Below are 16,957 nucleotides of genomic sequence, written 5' to 3'. Positions count from 1 at the left end.
CTTATATTTCAGTGAAAGACCATCTTGTTAAAAGTAAAAAAGCAAATCTATCAAGCCAGATTTTAGACTGGGATCTGACTTGTCCAGTAATAGCATAAACTGGAATTACAACACAATGAACTGTACACTTTTCAAGGCTGCTGTCTTCTTCTGGAACAAGTATGACAGAGACTGACATGCCTGAGAAGGATCCTGAGAAACACCACGTGAGACTGAATAGAGTTGGCCACCAAGCAAAAACCATAACCTTGCAAGACAGAAGGCTGCAACCACCCTAATATTCCCTCTGTTTTATCATTTGTATTATTTTGGTGGGTATAACTAGGCAGATGCTTCAATAAAGTAGGATGCCATAACAGAACAATTTGAGCTGATGCCAGAATGAATATTTTGGAGCCTCAAAGTTAACAGATCCTCCTTCTGTGTTCATACAGTGTTGTGATGTTCAGATTCAGAAGAGCATGATGTATCTTAAAACATATCAGCACAAGACTGCAGTTATTCAAATTACTGTGAATGATTAATTCTGTTAGCAACTTGATTCTGGCACATCTGCTGAAATTTCTCCACCTGTCTCCCAATATGCCAGCCAAGGATTTCAGGAATGTTGCCTTCACATGTATTGAAGAGTCCGATGGTTGGCTAAGCACTTCTTTCCCACTGATCATTAAGGCCATTAATTGAGTCGCACTCACATACTTCCAGATCTTCCAGGTTTATATGGCTTCAAAATCAGGCCATTAAATAACCTATGTATCTTGTTTTGCTGGATTAAACACGATTTACTATTGCACTTGATCTCAAGAAGTGGAATAAGATACAATGGAATAGTGAAAGAGGCTGAAAAGGTATTGGTGAGGACAGATACATATTTAAAAATCTATTATTTGAAATTATTATGCATTTGATTGTTTCTTGCATTTACATTGTGACACAGATTGTGTGAAAATGTATAATGCTTCCAGCATTATTTCAGAATCTGCATGATGATTTGTGTCCTCACTTAGCCAACATAAAGTAGCCATTAAAATATTTATTGCCCTGGTATGCACACATTCCGAAGATTGTCCTCCCAGACTCCAACTACGTCACTAATAGTGCAGCTTCCATGGGCCCTTTTGGAGTTCCCATATCCCAAATGTTCAGGGAAATTAATTTCTCTGCAATCATACAAGTGCTTAAAAACTACCTGAGATGTGTTGTTGGCTATGTCCTTTGAGATCTAAGCACTTCACTCTATGTATTGAGACCCCTTCTCAGTGTTGACTCATCTGGTCTCTGCCTCCAAAGCTCCCTAACTCACAGTGGTTGATAATATTGATAAATCATGATCCCTGACAATATTATTTTGAATAACACCCATGTATTTATAAATCCTCCATCTGACTGTGAACATAATAGGAAGATCAGTTTCCATATTATACATTGGGAGTTCTTGCGGCACAGTGGTAACATCCCTACCTCTGGGCCAGAATCTCCTGGTTTGAGTCTTATGCCATGAAGTTGCATCCAAGATGTGGCCAAAGTGATTGATTGCCAGCCTGTAGATCTTTCCAATACGCCTGACAGCAGGTGATATGATCAGGAGAATTTCTCAGGCAGCCATCCTGCAATAGACAGTGGCAAACCAATCCAGTAGAGGTACATGGTCCAATCTTGAGAACCAAGTAGTTGAAACAAGACAGACAGATGACATTACATATAAAATAATCATAAAATAAAATCTTTCTGTATATTCAAGACATTTCACAGGAAAACTGTTTCAAATAGGAACTGTTAACAGAACTATATTAGTATCATACACTCTTAGTATAGCATCAAAACAAATAAACAGCATTAAAAAGATGAGTAATTATGGTTTGTGGGACCAAAGAAGGCTATAGTAGGGAAAGGCAAGATCATCTAACAAATGAGAAAAGCTTTGCATATTCAAGAATTTACAACTGAGTAGATTGCTTACTCTAATAAACCAAAAAATATTTTCCATAATTTGATATGAAGAATATGTGGCAAAATTTGGAATTTATATGTAAACAGTAGACAACTGTGCAATACTGAGACAAATAAAAATCACACAGAGTCAGAGTTAATACGTACAATAAAAAAAATTATTTATTCTCTTAGCTTGTTTCTGTAATGTAGTTTTACCATTTACGGTAATATTAGCATTATCCTGCATGCAGTTCACTAATACACTACAAGTCAATAGGCTTAATAAAGGAATTTACATTTAACTTCTCTTTGTGTAAGAAAACACAAAATAACCTGGGGGTGATTAAAGAAGGTCAACTTTGTTCTTGTGAAAAAAAAACTGTGGATTCATTTTCCACTTCAAAAAGTTCTAGTGCAGCATGAATCATTTCACAAGACAAGAATGCCCATACAAATGGACAGAAAAGGACGGAGGAATTTTGTAGCAGTAAGGATTTCCTTGATACCCTCAATGCAGGCAGTGCTTGAGATTTGAATAATGTTTTATAATTTTCTAGATATCACTTTGCAGAAGGAAGTGACTCATGGTCCCAAATTTTAACAAATTAAGTTTTGTTGTACTAAAAATGTGCATTTATTAAAAAGTAAACTAAAATTGGCTGTTCTCGTTTCTCTTTCTGGGAAGTTTATCGAAGAAAAAGTGCAATGGATCAACGTAAAAAAAAGTGACTGTAGTACCGACCTGAATTAATTCTCAGCTTTTTATATGTACAAATGCTGAAAAGTAAAATAAAATGAATTTTTACAATATTTATATTTTTCCTTAGAAAATCCAACCACATATTTTGAGCATTTTGCAAGACATCCTGTAAAGTCTGATCTTACAACATACATTATCCATATTAATCAGGAAATTCAAACGGAAAAAAAAGCTTCTTAGCTGCAAACTAGGAGGAGTGAGGTCTTATTGAGCAATTTCTCAGTTTACCACTGGCTTATTACTTCTCATTTTTCAAACACTTCTGGACAGTGGAAGGAACAGTGTACAGCAGCAAAGGCAATATAAACATGCACCAGTGACAGCATCTGAACTATGTATAATGATACAGAATACATCATATTATCTGGCAAAACTTGCAAACTAGACTTAATATGGTGCATATTTGATGCAATGAATGCCCAACCTTGGTTACATTTTGCTCAAACATGCATCACAGTGTGAAACAACTATTTACACAACAGAGGGATTTATTTGTTATGTTAAATATCAATCTTGTTGAGAGCTGAAGATGGTTAAACAATACTGCAGGATAAAGCAGAGCAATTTTCAGTAATGTTCAATTCTGGTCAATTCAGCTTTGTTGGGCAGATCCCTCTGGGTTTCTTTGCTTATATTCACCCATGGCAGTATAAAAGAACAAACAGTGATTGTATCCAGAACTTGCACTAAAATTGCAGCTGAGAGTTGTCTGTAAATGTTCCACATAAAAATACCCATTAACTCTCAGTTTAGGGGTTATAATGAAATAACAGGCACATATTAGAACTGTTCAAATAGAGCACAACACATTTAGTAAAGCACCTTAGACATCAGGGCTACCCTGAAACACTAAATAGATAGAAAAAAATCTTGTTTGACTTGTGAGTTAATGGATCCTCATGCACAATGAATGAGTGCTGCATGCTTCCATGCAAAACATTTTTGCACGTTTAACACATTTTCCTAAATTTGTGGGGTGAACCTCTTACCTTAAAAGTAATGCTTGAAACCCTTTCCCAAAAACATAAAGCCCCATTCCCATTTAGAAAAATAGTCACATATAATATACTTATGAATTATAAAATAATGTGAATTGTTATGGGCCTGGTATAAACTGTGGAACTGTGGCAACTGGAATGCAAAATACAGGGATAAAAGATACTATTGTTGCACATTTAACGACACACACACGTAAAATTTTCTGGTCCCTTTGTCTCGTCCCTACAGTCTTAGTAGCCATTTTGACTATCCTCTTCAGCAGTGTCAACTGGTAGTGGAAACAGTAACCTCCTTTCTAGGTTGCTGACTCCCCCTGCTGTACAGAGTCACAGTCTCCTGATGAGGATCACTGCCTTTTTAGGCACTGACCTTATATATTAATTGTCAGTTTGGCATAGATCTCCAAATGGAATCTTGTTCAGACAGTTGGGTCACACTTAAAAGGCTGTAAACAATGTCATACAAGTAGATTTTTTTTTATTTGTTTGCATTTTACTTTTTATAGTCCCTTACATCTTTGCCTCTATCTTCTTTCTCTTTCTCCTCTCTTGCTTTCTCTGGTTTTGTTACACTGTCATAGGATGGTGGAGATGTGGTAGAAGGAGTCATATCAGTTTTGTCTGTAGTGGAAATTTCATTAAACTTATCTATTACCATTTCTTCTTTGCCAGGTAGTAGCTCACTTGTTTTACCTTTTTCTTTGAACATGAAAGAGGCTTGTTTCAATGTTCGCCTAATCAGATATCGTCTGAAAGCTCTCTGAATTATAGTTGCAGAAACATGTTCCTGTTTACGTCGCAAAGTGGTTGTAATTGGCTCATAGGATATCTTGGAGGGATTGGATGCCATAAAGCGTTCTTCCATCTGTTGTCGAAGAGCATCCATTTCTCCACCCTCACCAAGCACACGCTTTGTAAATGCAAACAAAATATCAAGACAGTGAATTCTATCTCCACTAACCATGGGCAAGTCCATAGCTATAAGTTGTATTCTGTTGGGTTTTGCAACACGAAGAGGTGGTTCCAAGGCATCTGCAAAATCATGCAATCTACCATACTCCATAAATTGAGTTGCATCTGAATCAAATTTTTCCCATACTTCATAAAACATTTCAAAGTCATCCTCACTCAGTGGTTCAGCACTTTCCTCTGTAGCAACACTGAAATTCTCCAGAATAATAGCAATATACATATTTATGACAATCAAGAAAGATATTATGATGTAACTTACAAAGAATAAAATTGCTACTGATGGATTACCACAATCTCCCTTTATGGGGCTGCCTGGATTATCCTTTGTTGGGTCACAGTCTGGTGGCCCACTATTTAAAATCGGAGCCAGTAACCCATCCCAGCCAGCAGACGTGGTGATCTGAAACAGGCAGATCATGCTGTTCCCAAAAGTTTCAAAGTTGAACATGTCATCAATGCCAGACTCCTTCTTCACATAAGCAAAATTAGACATCCCAAAAATGGCATAAATGAACATGACTAAGAATAACAACAGACCAATGTTGAACAAAGCAGGAAGAGACATCATCAATGCAAACAGTAGTGTACGGATCCCCTTAGCACCCTTGATTAAACGGAGGATGCGACCAATTCTGGCAAGTCGGATAACTCTAAATAATGTTGGTGACACAAAGTATTTTTCAATGATTTCAGCTAAGAACATGCCTAAAAATGAAAAAAAAAAATATTAGCCACAGCTTTGCATATTTTAGTATGATAATACATAAAAGATCTAATCTAAAGTATGTTTCAAAATTGTAATACATTAAGGACTGTGAAAATGTCACAAACCTCAGGAGCAAAGCATAGACTGATTTTAATTATCTTAATATCAGAATATGCTACGGCATGAGGGCAAGTTGCAATGCATGTTCTTATATTTAAAGCATTTGTACAACAACTTTATTTTGTATTACTGTTTTTCACAAAATATTATTTTCAATTTTTGATTGTAAGATCTTTAGGCAGAATCATTAACTTTTTTCAAGCTGCGAAAGCACAGCATATGAATAGGCAAATAGGGATATTGGTCATTTAATTAAATGAACTAAGTCAATATCAAAATATTACTGGTTTCATGCTACTCTAAATAATTCCTAATGATCTCAACTCTATATTTAAGGGAAACCTTTCGAGTAACATTTCCAAATGTTAGCATAATCTTTTAAAAGTACTACAAAATTTTAATTCCTTTCAAGACTGATATCAGTGAGAATGACTTCAGTTTTTATTTTATTTCTGTAAAATGTAATGCTTTATTTAACATTCATGAAGTTTTGTTAAATAATAATTATGCTATATCACGTTTCATATAACAACTTCGACTGGAGGCAATAATCAAACATGAAAACAATTGCTTAAGATTTTTCAAAGATGGAACAGCTCTGTACTTTCGTAAAATAGTGCCAGTAGGTCAAATCCAGAGATCCCAGTTCCAAATCTGGCACCCATGATTTTTACTAGGAATAAGGAATGGGGGCAACACATATGTTATTCATCCATGTTGCAGGGGTAGTGGCAGATTTGGAAATGCAGCTGCTTCCAATCGGAAGCAATTTTTGTTATTCAGATTTCTGAAACATGACTCATGGGCTTTACAAATTTGAATAAAAGCTATAAATCTACCAGAGTTCTGTGGAAAGGTCAAACGCCCTTTGGGATTGTTAACGGTAGATATGAAAGTGTACAAAAGCTGTCTAAGATCTGTCAAGTTGTCATCTAAAAGGCCAGCCTTTTAAATTTAAAAAAATGCCATTGTGAGTCTCAGTTGAAAAAAAATTGCTTGCAATTTCAACAGATGTTTGTTAGCTTAAAATGGATAGATTAGATTAGATTTAGAATTTACTTTCATGTGAACTCAAGTACAGAAGTATAGGAGTACAGTGAAAAGTTTACAATGACATTGCACACAGCACCATCTCTTAGGTACAAAGGTACCTAGGTAGAAAAAAACTTAGGGACAAAGTAGTAAAAGAAAGAAACAATGTTAAAATGATAAGTATCACAGAGCAACATGGTATCAGTAGAAAAATAAAGAAATAAGGTAATAGCTAATGTTAAAGTCCTTCTTAATATAAACTAGAAAAATAAAGAAATAAGTTAAAAGTTCAATAGACTTTCTTGAGCGTTTAGCCATAATGGGGCCCCAAACTCCTCCACTTAGCCCACTCTTCAGGACTGCTTCCACAAGCAATCCTTACAATGGTGGCAGACTGGAGGAGTGGGGTTCTGTAGATTTAGTTTTATTGATAGTTGTAAGATTTATAAAAGGATTAGCTGCCTTTGAAGTAGAGCTATGAATAACAACTATTGCTTTCATATAAGAATAAGAAAGTGAAGGAATTTAAAGGTATCGAAAGTAGTTTTAATAGAGATTTTTTTAATATTGTGCATTCTGTAATATATCTTTAAAGTCTTATTCTGATTCACATCAGCAGGGCTACAGAAGCCTGCTCAAAAGCCTACACAATGAGTTGGTATGGTTGCTTAAGGCAAAGGGTGATCAGTCAGATGTCATGGGTTGTCTTAAATAGGCTTGAAGTTGTAATAAGTTCTACAGAGGGCCATAGAAATAGAGGTATATTATGGATCGGCAAATATCAACACTCAGTTGATGTAAGGGTTTATAAAGGCCCATGGAGATGAATGGCATATCGTGGATAGGTATGAGTTCAAACTAAGTTGGTATAGGAGGTATGAAGGTCATGAGTGTGTGAAGTGGTGTGGGCTAGTATGAAGAATATGGCATGAATTGGCATGGTGGGCCATAAGGAGAGTGTGGAGGATAAAGGAGTATCAGGGCTTCACCGTTTTTATTGTAAATGAGATTTTTTTTTCACAGAGTGATAATCTACTATTTGGCAGAAGTTTCCCAATTCAGGTTCACTGAGTCGGGAAATTTCCTGACACTGCACTATACGTGATTTCACTGGCAAAATTCTGGCTAATACATTCAATTGCAATGACAGAAAAACTTGAAGAAATAATTATTTTGAATATATCATTAAAAGCAATAACAACCTTACCTACAATAGAAAGAATGACCACCACAAAGTCAAAAGTATTCCAGCCAATTGTAAAGTAATAATAGCGGAGTGCAATCAGTTTCAGCACACACTCGCTTGTGAAAAGGACAATGAAAACCATGTTGATCCAATATAAGACATCATCCATCTTATTACTTTGATTATCTGTCTCCACCATCATGGTAACCATGTTAAGACAGATGAGAATCATGATAGTGATATCAAAGGCTTGCTGGGTTACAAAATCAAACACCATTCCTTGAATCTTGTTCTATCAAATAAACAGGAACAAATAAATCAGTTATTCTGAAATCAACTTGAAAGGACATCATATCTTTCAAAATATAAAATCAGAATTTATGTACTTTTACTGTACGAATATAAATAATGAGATTTACCATTAAACTCTGGCACCATATTGTACAGAGGAATTACTGCACAAGTATATTTATATGTGAATACAATTATAAAAATCTTAAGACTGAAAATGTCACTGAATTCTTTTGGGTACAAATTATGCTTGGTGGAAAGTGTCTTTGCAAAGTTAGAAATGACAGCCTAGAAGAACTAAGACAACATCTTGAGTTGCTCAGAAGTTAATGAATGACTAAATGACCACATGCTATTGATTTCTCTCAAGTGTTTTGTTTTGCATGCAACTGCTCCAGAAATGTAGACAAATAGAACTTTGGATGTATTGCTATTCTTTTTTTCACAGAACTTTTCAATGATGATTTCCATGTTTTTAAAATTTTCTTTTTATGGAGCCCTTCATAAACACTTTCCTGTATCATACTTTGTGAAAGACAATGTTACCTTTGCTGAGGATAACAAATAATTGTTAAAGAAAGTATTTCTTATTAATACTGGTCAAAATCCAGCGGCAAATTAGCCAACATGGTCTCTCTTACTTGTGCCTGTTATCTTTGGAAGCAAACTTTCTCCCAATTTATTTACAAGTGCAATTTCAAAATTCCAACTGTCTGGCCTTTGGTTCTTCTTTCACAAAAACACTTTATCAGCAATTATTAATTTGCTCCAGGATTACCTTGGAACTCAAAGATAACTCCTGAACTCTACTCATGACAGCACTCTGTGTTTTTAACTCCTTTTCCCTGTTCACTTCACCTCACCTCCAACAAGATGCACAAACACCTTGTGGAAATCTTTGTCATAAAGATTGAAACAATTGAATCACCTTCTCTACCACATTCCTTCCTCCTTTGCATAGCTCACCTTCTGAACTTTTTCAAAAGCATGCCCTGGGCTAACTCTTAACTTACAATTTTCTTCAGTTTCTCTCCTCATAACATTTAAACTCATCTTGCCTATGAAACATAAATATTTCTCCCTCAATGTCATACCCTAGTTTTCATGTCAGCTGATTTTTTTTTTGTAATGAGAAAAAGGATTTTACGTTTTTTTACGAAATTACAAAACCGCTACAAAATACAAACTTTATAACATAATGACAATAATAGGAAACAAATTACTACTAGACTCCCCAAACTGCTGAAACTAGAGAGAAAAAAGAAAAACCCTGCAAAACTACAATTCAATAAATAACTAAGGATAAATAAGTAAACAAACAAAATAAAATTAAACCAAGTTATACCTAGGTAACTTAAATTATATTCAATTAAATTACTATGCTCAGCACAATCCCACTGAAGCTCCCCACCACTGGGAGCATTAGTAAGCAAACCTGTATTTATTTAGGATTCTTTCACCAGGGGCTCCCGGACCACCAGACAAAGCCCTCATGGCTACCCAAAGGCCCTGATCAATATAGCCGACAAGTCTGCCTCAATATAATTCAAAACGGGCTGCCATGTTCTATAAAACAGTTCTGTTTTCTGGTGCACCATACTTGTAAGGAAGTCCAGGGGGAGGTGCTCCATAACTAATCTACACCAGCCCGAAAATCCCGGGGGACTCTCCGACATCCGGCTCATTAGAATGTTCTTCCTCGCACAGAATGAAAGAATATTAAACAATTTCTTCCTATGCATGTCCAAAGGAGGGAGATTTGGATGACCCAAGAGGAGGAACGTCAGATCCAACTTAACCCCAGTTCCCAAAACCTTTGCCAAAACACTCGCGATGTCATCCCACTACCTGCTGAGGTTCTGGCATGACCACAAGCAATGAGTAAGCATGCCAACATCCATTTTACGTTTGGGGCACATTGGGGACATTCCTATCTTGAATGTCACAAGCCATTCTGGTGCCAAATGAGCCCTGTGGAGTATCTTCAATTTTTAGCCTGGGTCCCATTACAGATCAAAATCTTCCAAATGTTCTCCTAAGTATTTTCCCACATCTTTGACGTGATTTCCACCCCCAATTCTTGAGTCCAGATTCTGCAGAGCTGCTCAATGTCCTTTGAAACATTACTTCCTAACAAGTGACAGAGAGTGCTCACTGAGAGGGCGCCCGTAAACCGGAGCACTCTCCTCTCCATATCAGACTTGTAATGACTAACCATCAATGTAGTCTTTTTTTGTATGAAGTCCCTAACCTGGAAGTAAAGAAAGAGGTCTCTCCTAGGTAGCTCAAATTTCTGACTCAGCTGCTCGAAAGACATTATGATCTCCCATCAAATAAATCTCCCAAACAGGAGATTCCTCTAGAATAAAGGAGACTCCCACAACCTAAAGCCATAGTCCATCAACTCTGGCCGGAATCCCAAAATTCCCACTATTGGTGTGAAAGAGGAAATTTTTTGTAAGTTGCCCTCACTTTGCCACAGCATTCTCCGTGCTTTAACAGTGTTAAGGACAATCAGGTTTCTTCAGTGGTCCATAACAGTCTTCATCTTGTCCATAAACAACAAATTGATGAGGGGACATTTTGCCTGGGAGGCTTCAATGTCCAACCAGATTGATCGTGGGTCCTGGCAGGCCCAGTCACCCACAGAGGACAGTAAGGATCTCAATTGTTATTTCTTAAAATCTGGGAAGTCTAAACCTCCCTTCCCCTGCGGAAGCTGCAATTTATCCAGCTTAATAAGAGGCTGCCTATGATGCCAGATAAAAGATCCAAGCCAACTGTAAAGCCCCCGTAGTGTTTGCCTTGGCAGCATTAAAAGGAGCTCAAAGTTTGGGAGAAGATTTGTAGCTCGGGTGCTCGTTGTTGTGGTTCTGTTCGCTGAGCTGGGAATTTGTCTTGCAAACGTTTCGTCCCCTGTCTAGGTGACATCCTCAGTGCTTGGAAGCCTCCTGTGAAGCGCTTCTGTGCTGTTTCCTCCGGCATTTATAGTGGCCTGTCTCTGCCGCTTCCGGTTGTCAGTTCGAGCTGTCCACTGTAGTGGCCGGTATATTGGGTCCAGGTCGATGTGTTTGTTGATAGAGTCTGTGGATGAGTGCCATGCCTCTAGGAATTCCCTGGCTGTTCTCTGTTTGGCTTGCCCTATAATGGTAGTGTTGTCCCAGTTGAATTCATGTTGCTTGTCATCTGTGTGTGTGGCTACTAAGGATAGCTGGTCGTGTCGTTTCGTGGCTAGTTGGTGTTCATGTATACGGATCGTTAACTGTCTTCCTGTTTGTCCGATGTAGTGTTTTGTGCAGTCTTTGCATGGGATTTTGGCTCATGTTGGGTATCGGGTCCTTTGTCCTGGTGAGTTGTTGTCTGAGCGTGGCTGTTGGTTTGTGTGCTGTTATGAGTCCTAGTGGTCGCAGTAGTCTGGCTGTCAGTTCAGAAATGCTCCTGATGTATGGTAGTGTGGCTAGTCCTTTGGGTTGCAGCATGTCCTCATTCCGTTGTCTTTCCCTTAGGCATCTGTTGATGAAATTGCGAGGGTATCCGTTTTTGGCGAATACCTTGTATAGGTGTTCCTCTTCCTCTTTTTGCAGTTCTGGTGTGCTGCAGTGTGTTGTGGCCCTTTTGAATAGTGTCCTGATGCAACTTTGTTTGTGTGTGTTGGGGTGGTTGCATTTTATGCCTGCCTGACCCTACCTCTGGGGCAGTTATATTGGGCTCCCTCCGGATGGCCTCGGCCAGCAGCTCGATCACCAATGTAAATAATAGTGGTGAGAGAGGGCACCTTTGTCAGCAGCCTCTGCCAACACTAAAACTATCTGACCTTATTCCATTAGTGAAAACCGCTGCTTTCGCATCACTATATAATACTTCCACCCACTTGGCAAAAAACCCCTCTAAGACCAAACCATTCCAGGACATGAAAGAGGTTCGGCCACTCCACCCGGTCAAATACTTTCTCTGTATCCAGGGAGACTACCAAACCCGGAATTGATCTTTGCTGGCATACCTGGACCATGTTTAATACTCTTCTAATATTGTTCATAGACCTACGACTCTTGATAAAACCTGTCTGATCCTCCTTTACAATGAAAGGCAATACCTCTCCAGCCTTAATGCTAGCATTTTTGATAGAATTTTAAAATCCACACTCATTAACAACATGGGCCTGTATGAAGTGCAATCCTCTGGGGCTTTTCCTTTCTTAAGGATAAGAGAAATATTTGCTTCTCTCAAAGAAGATGGGAGGCAGTTCTGACTGTATGAGTAATTGTACATATCCAAGAGTGGCCCAGACAGCTCGTCTATAAACTCCTTATAAAACTCACTTTAAATCCATCTGGATTGGGCACTTTACCACTCTGGAGCAGCCTCACCAGCCTCCTGTATTTCCTGAAATGTCAAGGGGGCATTCAGAAAGGACGCCTGCTCTGAAGTTACACCCGAAAGGTCCAGGGTCTTAAAAAAGAATTCTATCTTCATGAGTCTTTCCTTGTAGCCCTCCAGCCGGTACAGCTCAGAGTAAAACTTCCTAAATGCTGCGTTAATCTTTTTGGCATTGCAAGTAAGAGTACCAGCACACCCTCTAATGGTTGTGATAGATTGGGGGGCATTCTTCTTCTGGCCAGGTATGCTAGTTATCTACCTGGTTTATCACCATACTCAAATAACCTCTATTTCGCAAAAGAGATTTCCCTCTTTGCTGTCTGGGTGAGTGCAGCATTCAAATAGCTCTAAGGGCTGTAATCCACTACAATTTGGTTAGAGATGGTCTGTCAAAGTATGATAACTCAGCTGCCTTCAGGCGAGCCTCGAATAAACGTTGCTGCTCTCCTCTCTGCCACTTCCAGGTCGCAGAGTAAGAAATAATCAAACCCCATGCATAGGCCTTGGTAGTCTCCCAAAGCACCGATGGATTACTGGCCATACCCAAATTAATGTTCCAAAAGATTTTAAATACTTGCAAAAAATACTCTATAAACTTGCTATATTTCAGGAGGAAAGGGTTCATGCGCTGGTGCCAGGAGCCTGTCCCATTACCACTGGCCTTGACTTCCATGTACGCTACGGCATGATCAGAAATGGCTATGTTCCCTATTCTGCAAGACAGCACCAAGTTCAAAAAGATCAATGGGACAAAAAACATGTCAATCCAAGTGTAGCACTTATGTGGGTTAGAGAAAAAAGTGAAATCCCTACCTTTGGGGTGAAAAAACGTTCTCCAACTCCAGTCCCTGTTCAGGTCCACCAACTGCTTGGGTTGCGGGGACATACCAGCAAACCTCTAGGCATCCTGTCCACTTACAAGTCACTAAGATGATTAAAATCTCCCCCTATAATTGTATGATGCGTTGCAAGGGCCAACAACCTGGTTACAAATTTAATGGGGTGCACAAGGGGGCAGTATACACTTAAAATCCCACAGAAGTAAGAGAAACAGGGTAGTTGTCATGGGGGACTTCAACTTTCTAAATATTGACTGGGAACACTATAGTACGAGTGCTATAGATGGGTCAGTTTTTGTCCAGTGTGTGCAGGAGGGCTTCCTGACACAGTATGTAGACAGGCTAACAAGGGGCAAAGCTAAATTAGATTTGGTACTGGGTAATGAGCCCGGCCAGGTGTTAGACTTGGAAGTAAGTGAGCACTTTGGTGATAACGATCACAATTCTGTTATGTTTACTTTAGTGATAGAAAGGGATAGGTGTATACCACTGGGCAAGAGTTACAGCTGGGGAAAAGGCAATTACGATGCGATTAGGCAAGATTTAGGAAGCATTGGATGGGGAAGAAAACTGCAGGGGATGGGCACATTAGAAATGTGGAGCTTATTCAAGGAAAATCTCCTGTGTGTCCTAGATAAGTATGTACCTGTCAGGCAGGGAGGAAGCTGTAGAGCGCGGGAGCCGTGGTTTACGAAGGAAGTGGAATCGCTGGTCAAGAGGAAGAAGAAGGCTTATGTTAGGATGAGATGTGAAGGCTCAGTTAGGGCGCTTGAGGGTTACAAAGTAGCCGGGAAAGACCTAAAGAGAGAGCTCAGAAGAGCCAGGAGGAGACATGAGAAATTATTGGCAGATAGGATCAGGGTAAACCATAAGGCTTTCTATAGGTACTTAAGGAATAAAAGAATGACGAGAGTAAGATTAGGGCTAATCAAGGATAGTAGTGAGAAGTTATGTGTGGAGTCAGAGGAGATAGAGGAAGCACTTAATGAATATTTTTCGACAATATTCACTCGAGGAAACGACAGTGTTGTCGAGGAGATTACTGAGATACAGGCTACCAGACTAGGTGTGATTGAGGTTTACAGGGAAGAGGTATTAGAAATCCTGCAGAGTGTGAAAATAGAAAAGTCCCCTGGGCCAGGATGGGATTTATCCTAGGATCCTCTGGGAAGCCAGGGAGGAGATTGCCGAGCCTTTGGCATTGATCTTTAAATTGTAATTGTCTACAGGAATAGTGCCAGAAGACTGGAGGATAGTAAATGTGGTTCCCCTGTTCAAGAAGGGGAGTAGAGACAATTCTGATAATTATAGACCAGTGAGCCTTACTTCAGTTGTTGGTAAAGTGTTGGAAAAGGTTATAAGAGATAGGATTTATAATCATCTAGAAAAGAATAATTTGATTAGGGATAGTCAGCATGGTTTTGTGAAGGGTAGGTCGTGCCTCACAAATCTTATTGAGTTCTTTGAGAAGGTGACCAAATGGGTAGATGAGAGTAAACTGGCTGATGTGATGTATATGGATTTCAGCAAGGCGTTCGATAAGGTTCCTCACAGTAGGCTATTGTACAAAATGTGGAGGAATGGGATTGTGGGAGACATAGCAGTTTGGATCAGTAATTGGCTTGCTGAAAGAAGACAGAGGGTGGTGGTTGATGGGAAATGTTCATCCTGGAATCTAGTTACCAGTGGTGTACCGCAAGGGTCGGTGCTGGGTCCACTGCTGTTCGTCATTTTTATAAACGACCTGGATGAGGGCGTAGAAGAGTGGGTTAGTAAATTTGCAGACGACACTAAGGTCGGTGGAGTTGTGGATAATGACAAAGGATATTGTAGGCGACAGAGAGACATAGATCAGGTGCAGAGCTGGGCTAAGAGGTGGCAAATGGAGTTTAATTGGACAAGTGTGAGGTGATTCACTTTGGTCAGAGTAACTGGAATGCAAAGTATTGGGCTAATGATAAGATTCTTGGTAGTGTAGATGAGCAGAGAGATCTCGGTGTCCAGGTACACAGATCCTTGAAAGCTGCCACCCAGGTTGACAGGATTGTTAAGAAGGCAGACAGTGCTTTAGCTTTTATTAGTAGAGGGATTGAGTTCCGGAACCATGAGGTTATGCTATAGCTGTACAAAATTCTAGTGCGGCCGTACTTGGAGTATTGTGTACAGTTCTGGTCACCGCATTATAAGAAGGATGTGGAAGCTTTGGAAAGGATGCAGAGGAGATTTACTGGGATGTTGCCTGGTATGGAGGGAAGGTCTTACGAGGAAAGGCTGAGGGACTTGAAGCTGTTTTTGTTAGAGAGAAGAAGGTTGAGAGGTGACTTAATAGAGACATATAAGATAATCAGAGGGTTAGATAGGGTGGACAGGGAGAGCCTTTTTCCAAGAATGGTGATAGCGAGCATGAGGGGGAATAGCTTTAAACTGAGGGGTGATAGATATAGGACAGATGTCAGAGGTCGTTTCTTTACTCAGAGAGTATTAAGTGTATGGAATGCTTTGCCTGCAACAGTAGTAGATTCACCAACTTTAAGTACATTTTAAGTCGTCATTGGACAAGCATATGGATGTGCATGGAATAGTGTAGGTTAGATGGGCTTCAGATTGGTATGACAGGTTGGCGCAACATCGAGGGCTGAAGGGCCTGTACTGTGCTGTAATGTTCTATGTTCTCTATGCACTAAAGATTAAAGAATTTTAAATCACCCACGTCTATCCTTAATTTAGCCTAACATTTGAAATGGGAGTTTCTTTGGGATGAGAATAGCAACTCCTCTACTTTTTGAATTAAAGGATGAAAAAAAAACACCTGGCCGAACCCTCCTTGTTGCAACTTTAAATGCTCCTTATCGGTTAAATGTGTTTCTTGCAGTAAGGCTACATCAACCCTCTCTTTTCTAAGGCTTGACAGTATTTTTTTTCTCTTAATTGGTGAATGACTCCCTTTAACATTCAATGAATTAACTTAAATGAATGGCTAGCCATGATCGTCGAAAGAGTCCGTGACCACCCCAGGAGGAAGCATGAAGTGAAAACCGTAAACAGTTTGTATAAATTTAAAAAAACAACTTCCAAAACTACCAAATCAAAACTTCTAACAGCTACTTCTACAACATACTAACATTTAACACAAATGAAAGGAGACTTTCCCCCTTGCCCACTGGGGGCGCTCATACCACCCATTAGCCCCTCCATGACTCCTTCTAGCTGAAGCTATGCCCCACCTCAGACAATATAAAGTATGAAAAAAGAATACAAACATCTTATAACAAGAAAGTTGATCTGCTGCCCAAGACACTGGATCTCCTGGTTATGCTTCTGCAGCATGACCGAGATCAATTCAAGCCTGGCCTGGGTCTCCTCAGTCGATGAATCAATCTTCTCTCGGAGTTTCACAAACTCCGAGATCAGGCTCTGCTCCATTGGTAAGTCCCCTGGGGCGATCATGGAGGCCGACGCTGTGGCTACGGCTGCCTCCATTGTTGAGGGGGGTTGGGGGAGGTGACGTCTGCTTGTTGTGATTCTCGCGGTCCCTTCCCTTTGGTCATTTTCCGAATAATTTTAAACTAACACTGGACAATTCTTGGGGTCGAAAAATAACAGTTTCTACCACATTGGGTAATAAAGGGAGGGTAAGTGCTCCACTTTGTCTGGGTTCTGGTGCAGAGCTCAGCAGGGCAGACCTACTGGTTCGCCACCAGCTTGTCTCCCAGCTATTAATTTTTAACAATTCTCTGTCTTCAA

General features: G+C 39.4%; 1 protein-coding gene across 5 annotated transcripts in view; it reads right to left on the bottom strand.

Moving 5' to 3' along the window:
• Positions 1–2,086: 2,086 nt before the first annotated feature.
• The window catches only part of scn1laa (sodium channel, voltage-gated, type I-like, alpha), a 193,013-nt gene continuing 178,142 nt past the window's right edge, over positions 2,087–16,957 (bottom strand). For all 5 annotated transcript variants that reach the window (XM_072579493.1, XM_072579495.1, XM_072579491.1 and 2 more), the window contains exons 26-27: positions 7,728–7,998; positions 2,087–5,367 (exon numbers count right to left, since the gene is read on the bottom strand). In XM_072579493.1, the coding sequence (XP_072435594.1) occupies positions 4,184–5,367; positions 7,728–7,998 (1,455 nt within the window). In that variant the 3' untranslated portion in view covers positions 2,087–4,183. The remainder of the gene's footprint in view (positions 5,368–7,727; positions 7,999–16,957) is intronic.

The sequence above is a fragment of the Chiloscyllium punctatum genome, chromosome 10, assembly GCF_047496795.1.
Source record: "Chiloscyllium punctatum isolate Juve2018m chromosome 10, sChiPun1.3, whole genome shotgun sequence".
Taxonomy (NCBI): Eukaryota; Metazoa; Chordata; class Chondrichthyes; order Orectolobiformes; family Hemiscylliidae; genus Chiloscyllium; species Chiloscyllium punctatum.
Note: the sequence above shows the minus strand (reverse complement) of the source record. Positions and strands in the feature narration are given on the sequence as shown.